General features: G+C 44.6%; 2 protein-coding genes across 2 annotated transcripts in view; one reads left to right on the top strand and one right to left on the bottom strand.

The window, feature by feature from the left end:
- dok6 (docking protein 6) overlaps positions 1 to 1145 on the top strand; it is a 45527-nt gene extending 44382 nt beyond the window's left edge. The window contains 1 exon segment of the mRNA XM_034132464.1: positions 980 to 1145. Coding sequence (XP_033988355.1) covers positions 980 to 1122 — 143 coding nt within the window. The 3' untranslated portion in view covers positions 1123 to 1145.
- A 5775-nt stretch (positions 1146 to 6920) lies between these two features.
- On the bottom strand, positions 6921 to 22751 carry LOC117484025 (NLR family CARD domain-containing protein 3-like). The gene is given in 8 exon segments (XM_034132432.1): positions 6921 to 7605; positions 7608 to 7652; positions 9132 to 9178; positions 18300 to 18473; positions 18621 to 18794; positions 19157 to 19330; positions 19417 to 21198; positions 22694 to 22751. Coding segments are annotated over 7 exon segments (2841 nt in total). The 5' UTR covers positions 21132 to 21198; positions 22694 to 22751; the 3' UTR covers positions 6921 to 7093.
- Positions 22752 to 23022: the final 271 nt, after the last annotated feature.

Genomic DNA, 23022 nt, shown 5'->3' with positions numbered 1-23022 from the left:
TATGAATGCCCTCACCCCCAGCCTCCATTACTCCCTCTGTGTGCAGTTAACCAATATGAACTGCAGAACAAATTGGTGCAATTAATTTAGATTAAGGTGGAGAGGGGGAGAACAGAGAGACAGACAAAGGAGACGAGACGCTGTGCATCACTCTGAGAGGAAGATATTCATCTGAGGCGTCGCTATCGGACACATTTGAATACTTTAGGGTTTGGATTGTTGTGGCGTCTGACCACCTTCATCAAACATCAGTATACAGAAGAACACAACACATTGGTGCAAATAATTAGAATGTAGGCGTGGATGGAGAAAGTATGGGGACAGCAGACAGTCCAACAAGTCTTAATCAATGAGATTTAAAGTGTAACTATTGGACAATTTGTATTCTCAGTTTCTATTTTGGTGTCTTTTTAAGAACCACCGGTCTACATCCGATCATTGTGGGAATATGTGTTGAATTCATTATAAAGAAATAGAAATCCACATCAAATTGGTGCAATTCATCTGAGTGAAGATGCAGAAGCAGAAAGCAGCGTGAGATAAACTGATTTATTTGAGATGAAAGGGTTGGATTTTCTATCACTGACTGTTGTTCAATTTTCATACTGAAGGTATTTATTCCTGTGCAGAACCGCCCACATTAAAGTGCTGTAAAGATCATTGTTGCTGTATTCTTGTAATCTTGCATAGACAGTAGCTAAGCAACAGAAAATATATTGCCTAGGGAAACAGGACTTTGTTCTTAATTCTGCATTTACGTGCACATTGTGTCACTTGCACCATTGTCTTGCACTGATTTGAGTCAGTGTTATGTATGTTTTATATGTTGCATGCTACAGGAGTTGCCAACACTACTACTACTCTGTGCATTTGACAATAAAGCCGGTAAAGGTCTTGTTCACTGCAACAGATTTGAGATGTTTCATTCAGCTTAAGATCATTTTTCCACTGACACTTTCTCTCCTTTTTTCCCCAACAGGAAGTGGCCTGGAAATGACTTTTATCCCCCGAGCACAGACGTTCCCCAGCTTCCTGTCTGAGGAGCAGGAGCAGAGCCAGGATCAGGCGCCGTCGCCCTCTAGTGGCCGAGGGTCCAGTTGCAGCCTGAGACCCCTTCAATGACAGAGGACTGCTCCCCCAAAAAAACGGACACTTAACCCCTCCCCCCCCCCCACTGTAGAGAGGATGTAGAAATATGTATAGAGACATGTGTAATATATCATTTCCTGGTGAAACAGTCAACTGTAGAGCGAGTGGCACATGAGAAGGATCCTGAAAGTTCTTTAAACGTGTGTGTGTGTGTGTGTGTGTGTGTGGTGTGTGTGTGTGTGTGTGTGTGTGTGTGTGTGTGTGTGTGTGTGTGTGTGTGTGTGTGTGTGTGTGTCAGCAGGAGCAGTAGCTTCAGAGATTGCACCAAATATGCTGTCGTTTTAAAGTGTTTTACGTTGTCATTAAGCTGTTGAAGCCGGCCGTACTCCCTGTTTTAAATCACACCATACAGCGGTACACACTTAAAAAAGAAAATGGTTCTGAAATCACACAGAAAGTCCTCAGTTTTCTGACTCATAATTCTCCCTAACTTACTGTACTCCGCTCCCTTTTGAATGTGAATTTACAGACACAGCTTGACTTTGGTGGCAGTGATGAATCAGCTTAATCAGCAGCAAAAGAAATGCAACCCAACAATATACTCCACTCTGCCAGCGCTACATTACAGTAGCAGAGCGATTTGATTTTGATATCTCCTCTCATACTTTACAGTAACTGGTTCATTAGTTAAAGGAGGGAGAAAGTACATCATGGGACTCATGGCAAAACGTCATTCTTTGATTTGCTTGCATTTAAAGTTAGAAAAATATATTAGCATTAATGTTTAACTGAGGAAACGAGTGCTCAGTTAAAACACAAAACTGGCATCAAAGGAAGAGTTTGACAAATTGGGAAAATAGCTTTCTTGTCGAGAGTTATACACACTTTGTATTAGCAAAAGTGGGACTTATCATTGCTCCAAATTAATGCAGGAAGAGAAATTAAAATCAAGTATATCTCAGAGGAATATCCATACCACTTTAAGCCAGCAGCTGGTTAGCTTAGTTTAGCTTAACGACTGGAAAAAGGTTAAGAAGCTAGTCTTAAAGCTAACATACTCTGCCTACTTGCACCTGTAAACATTAAAACAACATATTGCTTTAATGGTTTGGTTTTTGCACAGTTGAAACAAATGGGATATTTAATGGTAATTCGTGCACCTGAGATTTGCTGGAAGGCAGATTCTTTTCCCCTTTCCAGTGTTTTTTCGGCTATCAATCTTATTTTACGCAGCAGGGAACATTGAGAAAGACTTAAATTGCCCAAATCAGCAGAAACTTGTCAAATAATTTCAGTAATTCTTTCTGTAGCATGTGAGTAAATGAGAGCTGTGGCGATAAATGTCCTCGAGTAAGAAGTGCCTTCAGACACAGACGGCAGAGAGACTTTGGGCTTCACATTGTACCTTCAAAACATGTTTAAAAAAGTCTTAAAGTGGACCTATGATGCTATATCTGAATAATATATTGTAGGGCCATACCTACGTATATAAAACATGTCTGTGAAGTTTTTTTTTCAAAATACCAAACAGATCATGCATTTTAGCCATGCCTCATTTCGCTCTATTTGCTTTTTTCCAGCCCTGTTTTTGCAAGGGCTGATTCTGTGAGAAGTCTTCTTCGCTGCTTTTGTGGCAGACTACAGCGCCACTTACAGGCCTGGCATATGTACTACAGCGTCTCCAGTGCTTTCGAGCGGCAATGGCCGTGGCCGTGGCCCAACCTCCCATTCCCCTGATAGGTGGAGAGTTGCCCATATAGGCGGAGCACCCCTTTTCTGTCGTCAGAAAAATTCAAATCTGTATCAGCTCCGTTGCAGCCCCGTTTTTAGAGATTTGGGTATGGAGGAAAAGAGAGGGTTGTGTTTTCTGAAACTTGGTGAGTTCCCTGGAACACCGGGGACACATATTCATGTATAAAAGACGTACAAAAGTGCATTTGCATGATAGGTCCCCTTTAAGTTCCTCCTAAATACTTTAGACCCAGCATCTGAAACACTAAAACTCAACCACAGCTGTTAGAAAGCTGAGTCATCCCGTCAATGACTTGTTATGTTAAAGAAATCAAGGCAACTTTATAATAAAAAATGATTTAATGACAATCATTTGGGGGAAAATGTCAAACAATATCACTTATTTAATGTTTGTTTTGTTGTCGTAAAACTGGAGAAACGAGCACTTACTCTGTGTTGAGGTTCAGTTTGCAGTCAGTCACTTTATTTGGTGTATTATATTTAAAAGATTTGAACCTTCAGATTAATTTGCGCCTCAAATAAAGTGCCCATTTTAAAGTGTCTGCGTCACAGAGTCCATTTTAAGATCTGTAGACGGACGTTTCTGCCCTCGTTGTCCTGAGTCTTAGCTAAAGCGTGGTAAATAAATGTGTGTAAAATGTAATGATAGTACCTCTACACGTGGAGCGTCACAGCAGAGACCGGAGGATCGTGTTTATCATTTGCAGATTTTTGTAGTTAATTGTTCACTTTGTTTGTAGCTTTGACAGGGTTTCTGTTTGTTTCGTCACGTTTTGTGTTCCTGTCACATTACTATGTTAATAGCACTTTGAATACATTGAGTGTAGGACTACAGTTTTCACTAAATGTACATATGTAATGTTTTTGATGATAAAAAAGGTAATAAATTGAATGTTCTATCATTTTCAGCAAATTATTTATACTAACAGAAATGTTTAATGCAAGGTAAGTAACCGTTATTTCACTTTTTGAGAGTTACATAACCGACTGATGCTTTCATTTCTTTATAGTTTCTATAGAACACCTTTTTAGCAACGACAATTAGTGTTTTCAGACAATATGCAACATATTTGCACAATAAAGTAAAAGTCCAAACATATATAACCTGATTAAATCACACATTTCTTATATATTTCTTCAAGATAATGTATAAACAAAATCAGAGGTTTGAACAGACCCTATGGACAAGACTTCTGTCACCAAACCGCTCACACGTTTTTGTTGTTTGTCACATGTTGTTGCACGTCACAAAGCGTGCACCGCCCGCGCAGAATGTAATGCTTACAGGTCTTTGGTTTGGTTCCCATGAGTCTGTCGTGTCTATTTTTCTCAGACCCTTTGTTGATCAGGCAAAAACATTGGCATCCAAAGGTGTCTTGGAGGGAAAATGGAACCTGTGTGAACAGCAAAGCTGTTGGACTTTGTTGCTGTGTAGACTCAAAGGCAAGACCTACAATGCAAAACACCACACAGTTTAATGGGTACTTTGGTTGCGGCTTCTGTCTACATCCTGGTACTCTAATAGAGAAACAGGTGACAGGGTAGAGCAGAAATGCATGATTTAAAAAATGGGTGAACAGACGCACATTTGTTACTTTCCAAACGCACATGAGAGGGACTAGTATTGCTCATTGGTTGTCATAGCTTGTATTTAGCTGTAATATTCCTGAAAGCACCAGCTAAAACTATGATCAGCTGCACTGTTTGGTTTCCCTTCGAGGAAAACAAATGCTGCTGTCAAAACATTTTGTAAATATATTGCAACATACAGAGCCCCTAAGGGGATATAGAAAAGAAACGTTCTTGTACGCATTAGAAACTTACCAGTGAACACAGGAGCCGATGGAGCTGCTCAGTCAGTTTGTGGCCGTTTCTCAATGTCGAGTAAACCTGCTGCAGAGCCACTACTTTCAAGTAGACTACGTCATCGAGTGGCGCCGAATGACTGTTTAAATGCATGTTAAATCATAGATATATATAAACACGTGTTTATATATATCTATGAGTTAAATGCCCAGCATTCGGCGCCACTCGATGACGTAGTATACTTGAAATAGTGGCTCTGCAGCAGGTTTACTCGACATTGAGAAACGGCCATTCTGTCTGATCTTTAAGTTGTGCCTCTCTGTGAATACTCTCACTTTGAGATATTACATCAATACAATTGATGAAGCAATAACAATATTTATAAATAAGTCCAGCTTTGTAAATATGAGGATTTGTTGTTTTTTCCCTTCTGTTTTATATCATTGTGTATGTAATGTCTATGCCTCTGGACATTTGAATTGGTATTTTCTTACTGTTGTGTAAAAATAACAGTTAAGCTATTCATCATCGTGAAAAGCAATGAACAGATGAATTGATAACATATGAATGTATAACTCAATAATTTAGGTTATAAACTATACTTAGTTAATGAGCCAGGGGGTTGGTTGTGCCAATGTAGATGGACCATGTCTCATAGTGACTTTTTGAAGGTCTATAGTTTTGATAAATGCATTATAGCATTGCAAGAATATAAGCTTTCTATATGCTATTACTCCTTATTTCAACCCTATATCATTGCAATTCTTTCAAAAAAAAATTCTACATTTTTACGCATAGAGCCAGTATGAAAGCGGGCAACCTACTCCAAAAGCTTAAAGTAATATATCATTGTAAAGTTTAGACCAAAATCTATGTACCGTCACATTTTAAAGAGACTAAACACATCATTTGACCTTTTGAAATCTTGGGCTGCTGAAGTACCTATTGTTAATACCGCTGAAAATGCACTTATATAGTGTTCAAAAACTTTTCATACCTAGGTTATGGCTATTGACAAATGAACTACTACTTCTCTGAGCTGTTGAACAAATATCAGTCTTTCTTCAGCAAATGGTGCTTGTTTATTTAGTTGCACATGTGGACCTTAGGTCAAATTATAGATGATTTTATATTGGGGGGTGGCATTGTTGGTACTGACTGGATATTTTGACAGACCGGTTAGTTTTAGACCTTATAAAAGAGTTGCTCTGATGTCCTTAGAGAAAAAAAGTCAGCCCCCGAAAAATGTATTGAAGTGAAATGCTAAGATCCTTAACCACCCTTATCATAACTACCAAATACCAATATTCATTCATTATCAGAATGTTAACTCTTTAAATGTTTCTTTACGTAATGCCATTGCTTGTGGGGTGTTTTTTCTTTATGGAATAGATCAATGATATCTTCAAAAACAGGATGCAGTTGGGGTATTTGGTAAAAGACACGCAAAAAACTGCATTTATTAAGAGCTAACATGAACCATATGCTATATATCAGGGCTTCTCAAAAACGTCTCGGAACCAAGGTCCGGATCCGGGGACGGCGAACTGGCCAATCAATCCGGACGCGAACCTGGTGTCCCCATTTAAAAAAAATACATCATCATGTACGCGCGTCTTGTGTCCTGACGCGTTGGAGAATGAACGATGCATATATATATTACGTGTGTGGCGCGAGCGTGACACGCATAGCAGACCCGCAGTTAACCGCAAGTGTACCTTGAGACTTTCCTAGATGCTTCTAATGCCTTTTTTTGCCGAGGTTCAAGGCATTGACTACAGACAAACAGTGCTATTTCTCCACTAGTTCAAGCCACAATATGTATGTATTGAATGTGTGTGGTGTATAAAGGTCCACAAAGCAAACGAACCGACATGAAAACCACCCTTAATTTACCTGCAACGACATGTCGGGAAAACCCCTCAAGGGGGCCCCATGCATAGAGCGCCAAGAAACTGCTTCTTAATTTCAGTTGCGTTACTCCGCTCGGGGGTGGGGGCGGGGGGGGTGGCATTGATACGGACCAGTGACCTTGTATAAAGTTCACAACTGGACCTTTAATAAAAAAGTTTGAGTACCCCTGCTATATATGGTCGAAAATAGTAAAAAGCTACATTTTGAAGTCAATGTCATAATTATGTTATGCTGCAAGATAGAGAGGAGGAGGAGGAGGAGGAGGAGGAGGAGGAGAAGGAGGAGGAGGAGGAGGAGGAGCAGGAGGAGAGGAGGAGGAGAGGAGGAGGAGGAGGAGCAGGTTGACTTCATAGACGCTGCTTGTTCTAAATCTTTATTGAACGTATCGATCACTACAGTCTTCAGGATCAGCTTTAATACGTTGCTTCAAGAAAACTTTATTACAGACACAATCAGTGAGACACACGGTAACCAATGAGAAGCCTCCATTTAAAACACCATCATGTGACCCAGGACAGGAAGTGGTCTCCTCCTACAGAGGACACAGAGGACACAGAGACACTGAGGAGTCATCCCCAACCCCAAACCCAGCGTAGAGAGGTTCAGTGAATGTGGCTCTGAGGGTGTGGAGGAGGATCAGTGAGGAGGAGGAGACTCTGTAGAAGGAGAGAGAGCCAGCAGCATGATCCAGATACACTGCTACTCTACCAGAGGAGGAGGAGGAGGAGGAGGAGGAGGAGGAGGAGGAGGAGATGTCTGTTTCTCTGTTATTGTGATAGACAGCGTAACCTCTATCAGAGCAGGCCAGAGTCCAGGAATGATCATTCAATCCAAACACACATTCATCTCCTTGTCCTTTCCTCCTGATTCCTCTGTAAGTCACTGCTATCTCAACCTCTCCTCTCCACTCGACCTCCCAGTAACAGCGACCAGTCAGAGCTTCTCTGCACATCAGCTGAGCCCAGCCATCAAACCTCTCTGGATGATCAGGATATGGCTGCTCCTCCTCCACACTTGTCACCGTCCTGTTGTCCTCAGACAGTTGAGGAACCTCTCCACTGTGTTTGAGTCCAGGGTGAGTCCACAGGAATCTGAGGAGAGACACAGACAGCAGTTTATCACCAGACTCACCTGAAGGCTTTCCTCTCTGTCAGTGGTCTTTCTATAAAGCTTCAAGATGTCATGTTCTAATGAATAAATAGCACCTCCATCATCTGTGTCTCTAGAGCAGGGGTCTCCAACCTTTTTTAGGGTGAGGGCTACTTTCAAAAAATAAAACAAGTCGTGAGCTACTTTTACTCCTCTTTTTGTTGTTTTTTGCAGTGTATATATTTAGCACATTTTAACATGATGACATGCTGACCTTTAACCTTTGTGTCTGTTTGGGTCTGTGGGACCCCTTCAGTGTTTACTCAAAGAACATGTATGCTATCTCATTATTTTAACCTGCTTTATTTGGGGGGGGTCCTCACCTCCTCTCCTCTAGGGGGGTCCTCACCTCCTCTAGGGGGGACCTCACCTCCTCTAGGGGTGGACCTCACCTCCTCTAGGGGGGTCCTCACCTCCTCTAGGGGGGTCCTCACCTCCTCTAGGGGTCCTCACCTCCTCTAGGGGGTCCGGGGGCATGCATCAATCTGGAGCACTCTGAGCCCCAGATGAATTGATGGAAACAGCTCTCAACACTCAGATGAAAGAGAGCTGTAAACTTTCCAATAACCCAAACCTCTTTAGAATATGATCTCAACCAATAACAAATCATTCAAACTGGTTTATTCTGATCTGATGTTTCCTAGTTAGCATTCTTTCTTTCTATTCATGCTGATCACTCTTTCAAACTGTTTATTTTGCCTCTCTCTCTCTCTCTCTCTCTCTCTCTCTCTCTCTCTCTCTCTCTCTCTCTCTCTCTCTCTCTCTCTCTCTCTCTCTCTCTCTCTCTCTCTCTCTCTCGGGCTGTGTGCTCCTCCGTGGCGATGACGGCTTGCGTTAAAAAAATAATAATAAACATATTTGTAAAGTGGGGGGACACAAACGGGATTTTGAAAAGAGCGGGGGACATTTCCCCCCTGTCCCAGGTGGAAGAGACAAGTGCAATAAATATATAATGCAAGTTGCAGCACACAGAGTAAAGCTCTGCCCCCCATGTGCTGTATAGGCTGCATGATAGGCTGCTTAATGGGGCTGATGTGTTGTGTAGATTCTGCCAGAAGGGAAATCAGCGGGGAGGTGCCTTTTCTTCCCGACTGCAACGCTGGTCCCGCAAATCAAGCAAGAACGTGATTGGTCGATATTCATTGTGGGGGGGGGGGAGGAGGGGTGTTAGATAGATATAGAGTTGTAGTAAGTAGATAGAGTTCGCTATGATTGAGGTTTCGTTTATGCATAGGGTAGATTCTTTTAATTACATTTCCTTTTTTGTTTTGTGTATTTTATACATTTTGGATTTGCTTGGCGAGCTATTTTTAGAACATGCCCTGCGGGCGACTCACGTTGCCCCTGCGGGCGACTAAGTGCCCGCGGGCACCGTGTTGGCTACCCCTGCTCTAGAGAGAAGCTGACTGATCCACACTTACACTTCCTCAGACCTGCTCTGAACCTCTGCTCTCCACCATGGTCCAGCCTGGAGGAAGAAACACATGTGAGAAACAGAACAGCGTATTGTTAGAATAAAGTATTTATCAATGTTCATCATAATAATAATAAATGCTATGTGTCCGAAGGGAGCAGGAGGGAGCAGATGCTTATTGATCCCCCTCACTTCCTGCTGATCAATGATTATCCTTTCAATCATCTCTGAAAGTTATTCCTACTTACATATTTACATTTATACATTTACAATCATTTCTCCTCTTCAATCTCCTTTCTTCATTCTCATACTTTCCCAAAGAAGTGTTTCTGTGCATCCTTCAAAGTGAATGCTATGTGTGCTTTGTTTGAACTCCTGCTCCAAGCCGCTCCATGAAACCCCCCCCCCACAGATTGTTCTGCTCTTCTCAGAGTTCTTCTGACCTTGAGTTGTTTCAGATGTAGATCTCCTCTCAGATGATACCCCCCCCTCTCTGTCTATGAACAACGTCTGTAGTGTCCTAGGAAGTAGATGATCTCTTGCTCTGTACATGATGCAGTTTGAAATGTAACCAGATCAGTAAACTTCAGTGTGTGTGAGTTCAAGAATAATGAATGAGTGTGTTCAAGATATCCAACATTATTGATTACTCTTATAGCCCTTTTGTGTAATGTGCATAACGGCTGCAGGTTGGTTTTGTGTTTCCCCAGATCTCCACACAGTAACTCAGACATGGAGATATGAGTGTAAGCTGATGTGTTTCCATGAAACTGTCAAGTCTTTTTGTAAAACCCTTTTCAAGGATGAAAGTGGGAGAGCAAAGAAACGCCGGGTTACGTATTGTAACCCTTGTTATATTAACACAGGCGGAGCCCTCTACTGGACTCTATGGGTACTACCTTATCATGCAAGCATTCACCTACTGAGATTTCTATAGACGTAGCCGGCCCCGGGGCGGGCCTACCTGAATGCGTGCGCATCTCACTTCCCTATAAAAGGAGGCCTCGCCTCCTGACCACCATCCTACACCACTCTTCAGCGAGCGGTATAGGACAGACAGTGCCCCCAAGGTAGAGGGCTCCGCCTGTGTTAATATAACAAGGGTTACAATCATGGGCGTCGCAGCCATTATATGAGGGTGGGACAAGTCCCCCCCACTTTTTCAAATGATTAGTTTAGACCCCCCCCACTTTTACTATGCGGAAAGTCCGTGAATCGGTCTATCCACTCGCCGCACTTTGTAGAGCGCTGTGTCAGTGCTTCACTATCAAATTAAATCCATTCCACTTGCTTATTGAGAGAATGCCCAAATCAATGAAACTCCGTACCATGTTTTCACTGCTACTTTGTACCAAGGCAGATTCTCACATAGCGCGCGCATGTTCAAGGAGTGTTGTCATAGTTGGACAGCTCAGATCTTTTGTATAAAGCGATGCCGGTAGCGGAGGTAAGGCACACACACCAAATGTTCAGGAAATGGTTAATACAGCGAAAATCAAAGCTGACGATCTCTTGGTTTGATATGTTTTCTCCCCCAGACAACATGGACATAAGAACATTTTTTTCAAAGAAGAGGAAAGTAAGTCATCAGCTGGTAGCAGTTAATCAGTTAACAGTGATGGCGGCGTCTCACTTCTGGAGAGGAGTTTCGTCTTTATGTCATGATAGAAAGATACAAATACTGAATAGTTTAGATGACAAAAGGCATCGAAATGCCAGGTTACTAGTATTTATCATGTAAACAGGAAACATGAATAACCCGATCTCTCTGTGCTCATGTAAACACCATATCCCCAATATGATCATACCCGGGATAATACTCATAAACGGCTTACTGATGTCCATGTAGAGACGCAGTCAGTGTGTTTTACTGGAGCCTCAGTTCGATAAGAGATTCTTTTCTGAGTTCTTTAACTTAGGTACTCTCTCTCACAGTGGTAATGTGCATTATGTTTTAATTATACTTCTTATCATTCAGAAGCTTTTTGTGTGTGTTTATGTTTTACTGAGTGCTTATAGGCTATTTCCATCCCAGTATTCAGTTAACTATTTATTTTCTGTGCACATTACATAGACTAGCTAATATTCTACCTACTGCTTGGGACTTTGAGTCTTCAAAATGTCCAATGTCACAGACTGGGACTTACTTTAGAGTCAGTTGTATTTACATTCAGTATGACTTGTTATGATTCAATGTGAAAGAGTATACTGCTCAATAAATAATTATCACTTCACCACCTCTCTTGACATCTAGGCACTTGAGAGTGAGTCAGAGGCAGAATACAGGGACAGTGGAGAGAGGTCCATTGCTGAGGTGAGTGATGAAAGGGAAATGACAGTTGAGAGTAAATTGAGATGTGGACTCTCATCCCAGGATTTTAAGGAAATCAGTGGGGATATTGAACAGGAAACATTTCAGTCAAGGGGCATCATATGACCAATATAGACAGAAGAGCAACATTTATTTGAACATTTAAGTCAATGATACCATTCCTAGGTGAACTTAACATCCGTATGGAGTCAGATCAGTCTCAATATTAATAAATGCTCACAGAAGGATTCACAAATGTATTTTGCGATTTATATATAAATGACTCTCCACAACAATATCTCTCAATGCACTCACAAATATTTATTGTTGTATATAAATGTACAAAAAATGGGCATTTAAACTGCTTTTTATTAATTCAAAGACAGCTCTGAATTAATAATCAAATATGTTTCCTTTCTTTACTACTGGATGAAATTACAAAATGTACCCATCATTTTCGTCATGCTAGTGTAGCCACATAAAAGTATCAAACCACCTGTTAAAATGCACCAGAATACAGGAAATCTATATATTTTTTCGCCCCCACACCCCCCGTTAAAGATGTCCCTCCCACATTCAGGATGCTTCCTACGCCCATGGTTACAATACGTAACCCGGCGTTATATCTCTCACAGGCTCCGCCCTCTACTGGACTCTATGGGTACAGTGGGCGGAGCCCCGATGTATGCACGCACTGTCGTCCAGCACACCGTTCCACCTCACTGTCCCTGACCGGCTTTAGCAGCCACTGCGCCTCACTCACCTCTCCCTCGGTTGTAACCGTGGAGAAGTCCGGGCTGCGGCCGATAGAGCACACCCTGACGCGCTTGCCTCGCAAAAAAGTGTGCTCAAAAATAGTGCTGAGGACTCCCGTGCGTCTGCCCATAGGCAGACAGGGAAAGTCTGCAGCCCTGTATGGGTTCACTATGCACTCTCCCTCCTGAGTCCCTAAAGAGCACGGGGAGAACGCAAGTGCCCCCTATGTCCCCCCACTCCGCCACTGACCCTGTGCAGAGTGTGTAGGGACCATAGTATGGAGGGCTCTCCCCCTCCTGCCCCCAGGCAGGCGAGGGGAGCCCTTCAGCCCTGTAAGGGCCCAGAGCGCATTACATCACCCCGCGACCCTCCAGGGGTCCGGAGAAATGTAAGCGCATTTACGCCCGGGGAGGGGGTCAGATGCCCACTGACCCACAGCCCCCCCCTCCTCACCAGTCCTGTGTTGCCACAGCAAGCACAGACGTTAAGAAAGAGCCAGACATATCCAAGAGATAAAACTTTATGAAGGGGCCTGGCGTTGACCAAGACGCCGCCGTGCATATATCCTCCACACTCACACCGCTGAATAAGGCTGTTGATGCAGCCACAGCTCGTGTGGAGTGCGCACGGACCCCCATGGGACAGGCTCTCCCTGCCTGCTTGTAGGCGTGTGCAATGGCTTCGCAAAGCCAGCCTGCCAGGCGTTTCTTGGACAGAGCTTTTCCAGTCACCCCGCCCCCGAAGCACACAAACAGCTGTTCAGTGCGTCTCAGGGTAGCTGTGCGCTCTACATAATATGCTAACGCGCGCACCGGGCAGAGGAGGTGTAATTTAGCTTCCCTAGCCCCACCATGGGGTGGAAGACTAAAACCCCCCAACTGAATAGCCCTCGACCTGAACGCACTCCTTAGGCTCTTGGGCACAAAGGAGGGGTTCGGTCTGAGTGTCGCCCCTCTCTGGTCACCCCGAATCAGTAAACAGCTCGGCTGCACTGACAGAGCGGTTAACTCGGACACTCTTTTGGCTGACGTTAAGGCAAGTAGCAACGCTGTCTTCCACGACAGTGCTTTCAGGGAGGAGAGCTCCAGAGGCTCAAAAGGCTCCGTGACCAGAGCCTCGAGCACCAGCGGCAGGTCCCACTGTGGGGCGGAGGCGTGCACTACCGGGCGCAGCCTCCTGACCCCTGTAAAAACCGCAACATCAGTGGATGAGAGAAGGCTGACCTGCCGTTGAATCCCTCATGACAGGACGAGATGGCTGCTGCATACACCTTCACTGTGGAATGAGCAAGCCCTCTGTCCACCAGTAACTGTAAGAAGGATAAAATAGAGCCCAACTCACAAGATAGGGGCTCTATTCCCCGCTACTCACACCAATGCTGGAATCTCAGCCACCTTGGCCTGTAACAGGCTGTGGTGGATTCTGCTCTAGCTGCCTGGATAGACTGAATAACGCTGTCAGACAATCCACCCTGTCTCAGCCTGTCCCTCTCAGGAGCCAAGCCTGAAGAGGACGGCCCAGAGTGGGTAACGCCCCGATTGCACCTGCCTCTTGAGACATCGCCCCCCAGAACTGGGGGATCGCCCAGGGCTGGCCCACCTTCATCTGTGTCATTTCTGAGTACCACGGAGCCCCGACGCGATCCGGTGCCACCAGAATGACTGCCAGACGTTCTCGCCTCCCTCTCCCCAGGAGAGGGAGAATGAGACACAGCGGTGGAAAGGCGTATAGCAGCTTCCTTGGCCATGGCTCGTGTGCAAACGCGTCCACCCCCAAAGGCGGGTCGTTGCTCAGGGCCATGGAGAACCACAGGGCACAGTGGCTGTTGCGCCGGCTGGCGAACAGGTCCACTTCCGCTCTCCCGAACTGGGCCCAGATCTGCTTCACCACCTCCGGGTGAAGCGCCCCTTCGCCTGGCAGGGGGCCGCCCCTCGCCATGAGGTCGGCCCCCCTGTTCTCCAGTCCCGGGATATGGAGGGCTCTCAGAGATAACACCACCTCTGAAGCCCATAACCACAGCCTCTCCGCTGTGGCCAACAAGGGGGCGGAGCGGACTCCGCCCTGCCTGTTGATATAAGCCACTGTGGTGCTGTTGTTGCACCTGACCAATACATGTCTCCCATGAATTAGGGGCATGAAATGCCGGAGAACTAACACTACTGCCCGTAGCTCTAGGAGGTTGCTGTGTCGAGACTCCGTAGAGCCCAGCGCCCACCTATAGCCCTCTTCAGGCAGGTCCCTCCCCATCCTGTTCTGGATGTCCGTGAACACTGTGATGTAGGAGGTCACCCGTGCCAGTGGAGACCCCCTCCGGAGGTGATCCGGGGACCCCCAAAACCGGAGGTTGCCCTCCACTGAGGGGGGGATGGTCACCAGCCGCCGTTTGTGCCTCTTGGGATCCAAACGCAGGCTGGAGAACCACCTCTGCAGGCGGCGCATATGTAGTAACCCCAACGGGACCACAATGTGAGCAGCCGCCATGAGACCCAGAGTCTGCCGCCCCCTGTCGCAGCCTGTGCACCGCCCGGAGAAGGGCGGCGCGTAGCGCGTCTGCATCGAGCACCACTCCCAAATACAACGCCTGTTGGTGAGGTATGGGGGTGCTCTTTTTCCAATTGACCGCAAAGCCTCATTTGGTTAGGTGTGTGATCAATCGTGCTGTGCAAAACATTGCCTGTTCCCGGGACCCAGCCATGACTATGAGGTCGTCTAGGTAAAAGAAAACTCTCATGCCCTGGGCGCGCAGCGGTTAAAGCGCTGTGGCCACACATTTGCTGAATGTGCGTGGGGATAGGGAATAGCCGAACGGCAGCCTGTTGTACTCGTAGGCTATCCCCTGGAAGGCAAAACGCAGATACTTTCTGTGCTCTGGAGCAATTTCTACATGAAAGTACGCGTCTTTCAAGTCGATGGTGGTGAACCAATCGCCTGGCTGCACAAGCCCAGTAACTGTTTCATAGTTACCATGCGGAATTTCCTGCAGGAAATGTGGCGATTCAGGCCGCGGAGATCTAGAATAGGTCTGAATTCCCCTGTCTTCCTGAAAACCAGGAAGTACATGGAATAAAGACCCTTTTCTCTGTGCTGAGGGTGCACAACAGACACAGCCTGCTTCTGCATGTTCTCTTCTGATTGACACGTTATATTGAATTGCTCTTCTGTGAAATAGTTGCAGCTGTTGATATTGTTCAGTAAGTTGTTTTCCGGATCAATGTCATTTTCCATGTCCTGTGTGTTATGCTCTGTATATGCAAACGTTTATAGTCTTGATAGAGAGATGTGTTTATTATCTGGAATGGTCATGGTAGTGTTTTATTTCCGTGACCTGCTCTGATTTGTTTCATTGATATGTTTCCAGTTCCTCCAGGTCCCTGATGATGGACACTTTGTTCTGGGGATCCGTGAAGCTTGATGGAGATGTTGCACTTTGCAGTCCATGTTGATGTATTTTTCGCTGTTTTCTCAGGAATCGGGCCTTTATGGCGATCTCAGCATTTATTTTAGTGAGGTGTTCATTCATATATACATCCGAGCCCTTAAGCCGTCTTCCCTGTTTCAGAAGTTCAGTTTTATGTTTTCTGTTGGCAAACCTTATTATTATTGCCGGTTTATCTGTTTTATTTCTGTGTGGTAGCGGGTGACAGGCCTCGATGTTGTCGCTGTCAATCTCTATTCCCTTGGAGTTGAGGAAGGCCGTCACCTGTAGCTCCACAGATGTAGCATCCTCCTCACTTGTGTCCCCTCCGGTCATCCTCATCGCCGCCTGGGCGTATGAGCAGGGTTTCGTCTCCAGTCCAGTGATTATGATGTTGTGGATTCGGGTGTATTGCTCCAGCTCATCCACCCGATTTTCCAGCAAGAATATCCTTTTTTCCTTTTCGGAGTTTTGTAGCCTCAGGGCTTTAACTTCCTCCACCAGGCTCATAATGTTATCTGTTGCTGTCTTACAACAGATACCTCCTCCGTCAACATGTCTAACGATCGTTTAATGTCGTCAACCTCCTCAGCATGCGGAGGAATCTTTTTTGGTGGCATTGCGTTTTGTTTAGGATTATTATATAACGGAGAGAAAGAGGAAATGAGTGTTTCCGTCTCTCTGCGGATCCTTCTGCTTGTTGTGACACAGACTACTTTCACTTCCAGGTCTGTGTTAAGAACAAAGCTCAAAGCTCATAATGTGCAGAAAACCAAAACTGTGGTCCAAACAGTAGCAATCCTTGTTGTATGTGCTTTCCTGCTAAACACCAAAGAAGCACATGCATTCCTCCTGACCAAGACAACGTGCACATATGAAGCTGATTCAACAAAACTAAAGGACATCCCTTCTTTGCCACTTCCTCGGCTAGCTTGAGCCCTCAGTTTACCGGGTCACTCATTAAAGCACTTCATGACTGACAACATGGCGAATATATAATGTGGTCAAACTCATCAATTTTTACAGATTCGCAGATTTTGATGCTTTGCGTCCGAGTCAGCTGGGATAGATCGCCGAGATGCCGACCGGCAGAGACACTGGCTGCCGAAAACAAACAAAACCGAACCAACCTGCCCAAGTTTAACGAAACAAAAAACAGACAAACAAACAACTAAGTGAAATAATTAATAAGCACAAAAATAACCTACGTCAAATGAACGCATATTAAAGAGTCCGGATCGTCCCTCTGGGAATCTAAAATGTCAAACAGAATCTCATCTCAACATATTTAGCAGTTGGTGAGATATCTCAGTCAGAACCAAATTCATAAACTGACCATCATTATCCTCCATAGAGCCAGGAAACCAGTGGTTCTGATGTTTGGACTGAATGGCTGTTTCCATGTAATAAGACTTGAAGGTTAACCTGTTCCACTCTGAGCCTGTTTTTCAGGTCTCAGGCTCGAAAATGACATTCCCAGAACAAATGACCATATCTTCCCTTCTAAAAGGGTTAAATTAATAATCTTTGTTCTCAAAGTAATGATAAACCTGTGAGTTGGATGTAGAAGTGTCAGAATCAATATAAATGTTTTTTATTTTAAAGAAAATTCAGATTTTACATAGTAAAAGACTGTAAATGATAGTGTCCGTCCAAAAATTATTTTTTACAGATAGTGAAAACTACCCTTGGATGATGGGTTAGTAGACTAAAAGCTTTAGGAATCCAAAGTACAACATATAATAAGTACCCTGTATCAAGATTGATGCAAAACAAGTGAAATTTGACCTTTTTAGAGAGATTTAGCCAAAAACCCCCACTTCTGGGGTCATTTGGGTGGATTTGACCTATCTCTGGCCCCCCTTGGTCGATTTGGTTGGTTGACATACCCTTGTGACCATTAGAGCCAATAGAATCGAAGGGGGAGGCTCACATACACACACGTTGTAAAGAAAAAATGTGGGCGCTTCGCGTGTGGGAAACGAAAGCAAAGTGGAAGAATGTCTCCTTCTGGAGTTTGGAAACTAAAACGCAGTTGTATTACTTATGGATTATCAGAAATAATTTCAAAGAAGGCACAGACACATAGGATGAACCTATGGATTAACTGCAGCATCGTTTTTTTATCGTTTTAATGCCATTGAAGACCACTTTTGACCAAGGTAAGCCATGTTTACGTGTTTAGCTTCTTAGCTCCACATGTGATGATGTACGCTTTCGTTTATAGCGTCGCGAATGTTTATCACTGAGTGTTGAGGAGGGCACCGTTAGATTCAGTGTCTCCAGGACACCAAAAAAGAGTGTTTGGTTGTGCATCTAGGATAAGTAATAAGGGAGTTCTGAGTGAGTTTAAGTGCCGCATTACGTTCCATGTTTTCGCTCGTGGCTAATTCAGAGGCTGAGTGTTAGCATTGTGGGGTTTTTTTGAAAAAAAAAATTAAAAGATCAGTTAGCTGAGTTTCTTCCCGTTACATGGATATAACACATTCATAGTTTTATTCAATATTAAGATTCCTTAGACGTTGTTTCCTGCAAATGACGCGTTTATCCGCCCGGTACCGGGCGGAAGGTGCGTAACAGGTTAACTCACTGCTGTGAACATAATCAAGGGAAATGAGACGTCCTTCATGATGGAAGACCAGAGATGAAGGAGATGAAATTAGAAAAATAGGAGGAAGTCAGTCTGTCCATACCTGAGAGTCTCCAATCTCCAGAGTGGATCCTCCCGTCCAGCAGACAGCAGCTTCTCTCCTGAGTCTCCTGGATGATTGTAGCTCAGGTCCAGCTCTCTCAGATGGGAGGGGTTGGATCTCAGAGCTGAAGCCAGAGAAACACAGCCTTCCTCTGTGACCAGACAGCCGGACAGACTGGAATCAGGGAATACAGTAAACTCAGTGTTCTTAAAAGTCACCTCAGCAGGAAAATCATACAGAGGTGGACCATCTTCATCAACATGAACAAAAAGCTGGATGAAAATAATTGAACTGCTTGAAAATAAAAAGCTGAACTCTGACCTGAGAGTCTCCAGTTCACAGTGTGGACTCTTCAGTCCATCAGACAGCAGCTTCACTCCTGAATCCTTCAGGTCGTTGTTACTCAGGTCCAGATCTCTCAGACTAGAGGACTGGGAGCTGAGGACTGAGGACAGAGCTTCACAGCTTCTCTCCGACAGGTTACAGCCAGTTAACCTTGAAAGAAATTAATACATGACAACATTCCTTTAATATTAAATGTGATTGAGCGCAAAGTTTCAACATACAATCTTTTCTAGTTCTTTTGTCAAATGATACCATCTATTTGTCTGTGCATGTTTGGGTTGGTCAATCAGTCAGATACATTGAGATGAAGATAAGTGATGCCATCCGTCTTAAAATATAATAAGATTGTTATCATGGTTTTGTGGTTTATTGTTTTGAAGAAGAAAAATAAACAACAAACCGAAGGAGAATCGAAATGTATTATTATTCTAATTTGATAAAACTGGAAATGAGTCGATATAAATGGCTGAACAAAACCACTCTGACAGTTAACATATTGTCTGAATACTGACCTGAGAGTCTCCAGAGTACAGTGCGGACTCTTCAGTCCATCAGACAGCTTCTTCACTCTTGAACCCCGCAGCTTGTTGTTACTCAGGTCCAGATCTCTCAGACTAGAGGACTGGGAGCTGAGGACTGAGGACAGAGCTTCACAGCTTCTCTCTGACAGTTTGCAGCCACTCAGCCTGGGGAAAGATCAGCAGTGAACACAAAGAGTTTTATTCTCATGTCTCAACCTGTTCCTAGTTAATGTAGTTTGATCTCCACTTACAGAGCTTTCCTGGAGGCTTTGACCACTGGCAGCAGCCTCAGAAGAGCCTCCTCTGAAGCTGAGTATTTCTGCAGGTCAAACTCTTCCAGATCATCTCCTGATGACAGTAAGATGAAGACCAGAGCTGACCACTGAGCAGGAGACAGTTTACCTGCGGAGAGACTTCCTGATCTCAGGGACTGTTGGATCTCCCCCACTAGAGAACGATCATTCATTTCATTCAGACAGTGGAACAGGTTGATGCTTTTCTCCGGAGATGGATTCTTTCTTATCTTTTTCTTGATGTATTTCACTGTTTTCTGGTTGATCTCTGAGCTACTTCCTGTCTGCGTCACCAGGCCTCGTAGGAGTTTCTGATTGGTCTGCAGTGAAAGACCCAGGAGGAAGCGGAGGAACAAGTCCAGGTGTCCGTTTGGACTCTGTAAGGCCTTGTCCACAGCACTCTGGTAGAGATCTGTTAGTTTAGGTTTGGATATAAAGACTTTAGGCAGCCAGGAGTTTTTTGGTTCTTCTGCCAGCAGGTTGACTCCAGAGTTGATGAAGGTCAGATGGACATGAAGAGCAGCCAGAAACTCCTGAACGCTCAGATGGACGAAGCAGAACACTGTGTTCTTGTACGTTCCTCTCTCCTCTCTAAAGACATGTGTGAACACTCCTGAGTACACTGAGGCTGCTCTGATATCGATGCCACACTCTCTCAGGTCGGACTCATAGAAGATCAGGTTGCCTTTCTGCAGCTGCTCAAAAGCCAGTTTTCCCAGAGACTCCATCATCTTCATCCTGCTCTCTGGACTCCTGTGTGGATCTGTCTCAGCTCCTCCATCATACTTGACGTTCACTTTGGATTGAATCACCAGGAAGTGGATGTACATCTCAGTCAGGGTCTTGGGCAGCTCTCCTCTCTCAGTTTTCAACATGTCCTCCAGAATTGAAGCAGAGATCCAGCAGAAGATTGGGATGTGGCACATGATGTGGAGGCTTCGTGAGGTCTTGATGTGGGAGATGATGGTGCCGGCCGGCTCCTTATCTCTGAATCTCTTCCTGAAGTACTCCTCCTTCTGTGGGTCAGTGAACCCTCGGACCTCTGTCATCATGTCCACAAACTCAGTGATCTGATAGGCTGCTGCAGGTCGTGTGGTTATCCAGAGGCGAGCAGAAGGAAGCAGCTTCCCCCTGATGAGGTTTGTCAGCAGCCGATCCAATGAGGTGGACTCTGTGACATCAGTCAGGATGTCAGTGTTGACGAAGTCCAGAGGAAGTCGACACTCATCCAGACCGTCAAAGATGAACACAACCGGGAACTGATCAAACCTGCAGATTCCTGCATCTCTGGTTTCAGTGAAGAAGTGATGAACAAGTTCCACCAAGCTGTACTTGTTCTCTTTCACCACATTCAGCTCTCTGAAGGTGAATGGAAATATGAACTGGATGTCCTGGTTGGCTTTGCCTTCAGCCCAGTCCAGAGTGAACTTCTGTGTTAAGACTGTTTTCCCAATGCCAGCCACACCCTTTGTCATCACTGCTCTGATTGGTTTACCTCTTTCAGGTGAGGCTTTAAAGAGGTCTTCTTGTCTGATGGGTGTTTCTGGTCTGTCTGGTTTACTGGATGCTTGTTCGATCTGTCTGATCTCATGTTCCTTGTTGACCTCTGTGGTGTCTCCCCTGGTGATGTAGATCTCCGTGTAGATTTTATGTAGGGATTCTGATTTTTCCATAAATTTGATATTTTCATATGTTTCTTCAGGTTTGATTTGAGTTCACCTTGGCACTTAGTGAGAATATCTGAATGAATAAGAAAGACATTTACACGAAATACACATCAAAATATTTCCTTCTAATTGGACCCATTTCTGACAAAATAGCAGGTTATTTTCCTTATATCAAGTCACTGGATCGTGTTGCATAATTATCTGTACATTGTCCAGTATAAGTTCCACCCCACAGAGAACCATCAGTTTTCCCACAGAGAACCATGGCCCTAAACCTGACTGACTCTTATTCCTGCTGCTGGGAGATGAGGCATGATACCAGCAGATCCCAACACCCACTGAGGGTGTGGACACAGCTCTCTCTCCAGTTATACAGGAAGTGGATGGCTCTTACTGTGTCGCAGTATACTCCTGCAGTAGCCTACCATCTACAAGACACCCTGGGGGGTCACAGTAATAACCCGTCCCTTCCTCCCCAAGTCATGTTGGACGGCAAATGATACCTCCTTCCACCTGTAGGGGGCTGGGCCGTTAGTAATGACTAGGACAGAATCTGCAGTGAGCAATCCCAGTGAGGCTGAGCAATGTGCTCCTCTGATGTTTAGAGCTTACCATACAGTCCCCTTTAAAGCATGGACAATGACACTGTCTGCCTCCATGCAACATTGAACAGGAATTTAAATCACAACTGTCCAATCCTATATCAGGACAAACCTCCACAGTGTGTCCCTGTGGCCCCTTCTGATCACCTGAGCAACAACAGCTGTTCTCCAAGCCCTCAGCTCTGCCTCCTGAACTCAGTGTGCATCAGTCCCATTCAATATCCTGAGACTGAGTCAGCAGCTAACCTACACTGTGGAAAACAGCCGGGGTTTATCCATGACTCCCCCTCCTGAGATATCTGACAGTTCAGCAGGACAAACCTCATTCCTAACAGAATTGGCCGTTTCCTAGGAAAACGTAGCACTCAAGGACTCACTGCCATTTCAGAGCCCACTGATGACTTTCTGGTCATTCCTCTGATCCATCCCCTCCCCAACACTGGCTTTTAGCATCACCCACTTGTATTACATATCTCCAATGTCCCACCAGGAGTAACTCGTTGATATGGCATTGGTGGTTCAGTGGTAGAATTCTCCTTCTTAATAAGATCGGCTGGCGCATCATAATGACGTTGGATAGTGTCAGTGCGGTCGGATTCTCAAAGCACAGCAGTCTCTTTCCCTAAGTCCTATCATTAACCCCAAGATGTTTCACAAAGGTTAAGGAATTGTGGTTAGGAAGAGACGAAAGGCGATATATTTTGGAAGGTAATTGGATTCCTAAAATGCTGATCTATAAAGGTTCTACTACCCCTCAAGTGGAACCAACAGGGTGACCCTGCCAGAAACTAGTGACCCTGACCTCTCTGCTTTCAGGGGTACCTCAGCCCCAACACCATGTGGAGGTGATGGTTCTCTGAGGGGTATATCAGGAGTCTAAAAACATGATGCATGGCTGTGAAAAATAAAAAAAATTATATTTATATATATAGCTATATTTTGGTAAACTCTTTTTTAAAGACCTACCTTTAGGGTCTGATGAGGATTCTGATGAGGATTCTGATGAGGATTCTGATAATGCCTCCAATAGATCATTCCTCGGGATCTCCTTCAAAACTTCTCTGGTCACTTTAATGTCGTGTTTGCCGTAGTGCGTACGCATCAGATCTACTGTTTTCGTCCGGTTTGCTTTCTCTAGTTCACTCGTTGGGATTCCTTGGAATTCTAGGACCTTCTCCTTCAGGTGCCACTTGAATTCTTCAAATTCCTCTTCCTTCAAATATTTTAAAGTGTTTAATAGGACTTTATGTGTCTCCATCTTTTCTACCTGCAGAGCAAAGATACCAAGAAAGAAA

This window comes from Trematomus bernacchii, unplaced genomic scaffold (genome assembly GCF_902827165.1).
Source record: "Trematomus bernacchii unplaced genomic scaffold, fTreBer1.1, whole genome shotgun sequence".
In the NCBI taxonomy this organism is placed as follows: Eukaryota; Metazoa; Chordata; class Actinopteri; order Perciformes; family Nototheniidae; genus Trematomus; species Trematomus bernacchii.
The sequence above is the reverse complement of the archived record's forward strand: the minus strand, read 5'-3'. Positions and strand labels throughout refer to the sequence as shown.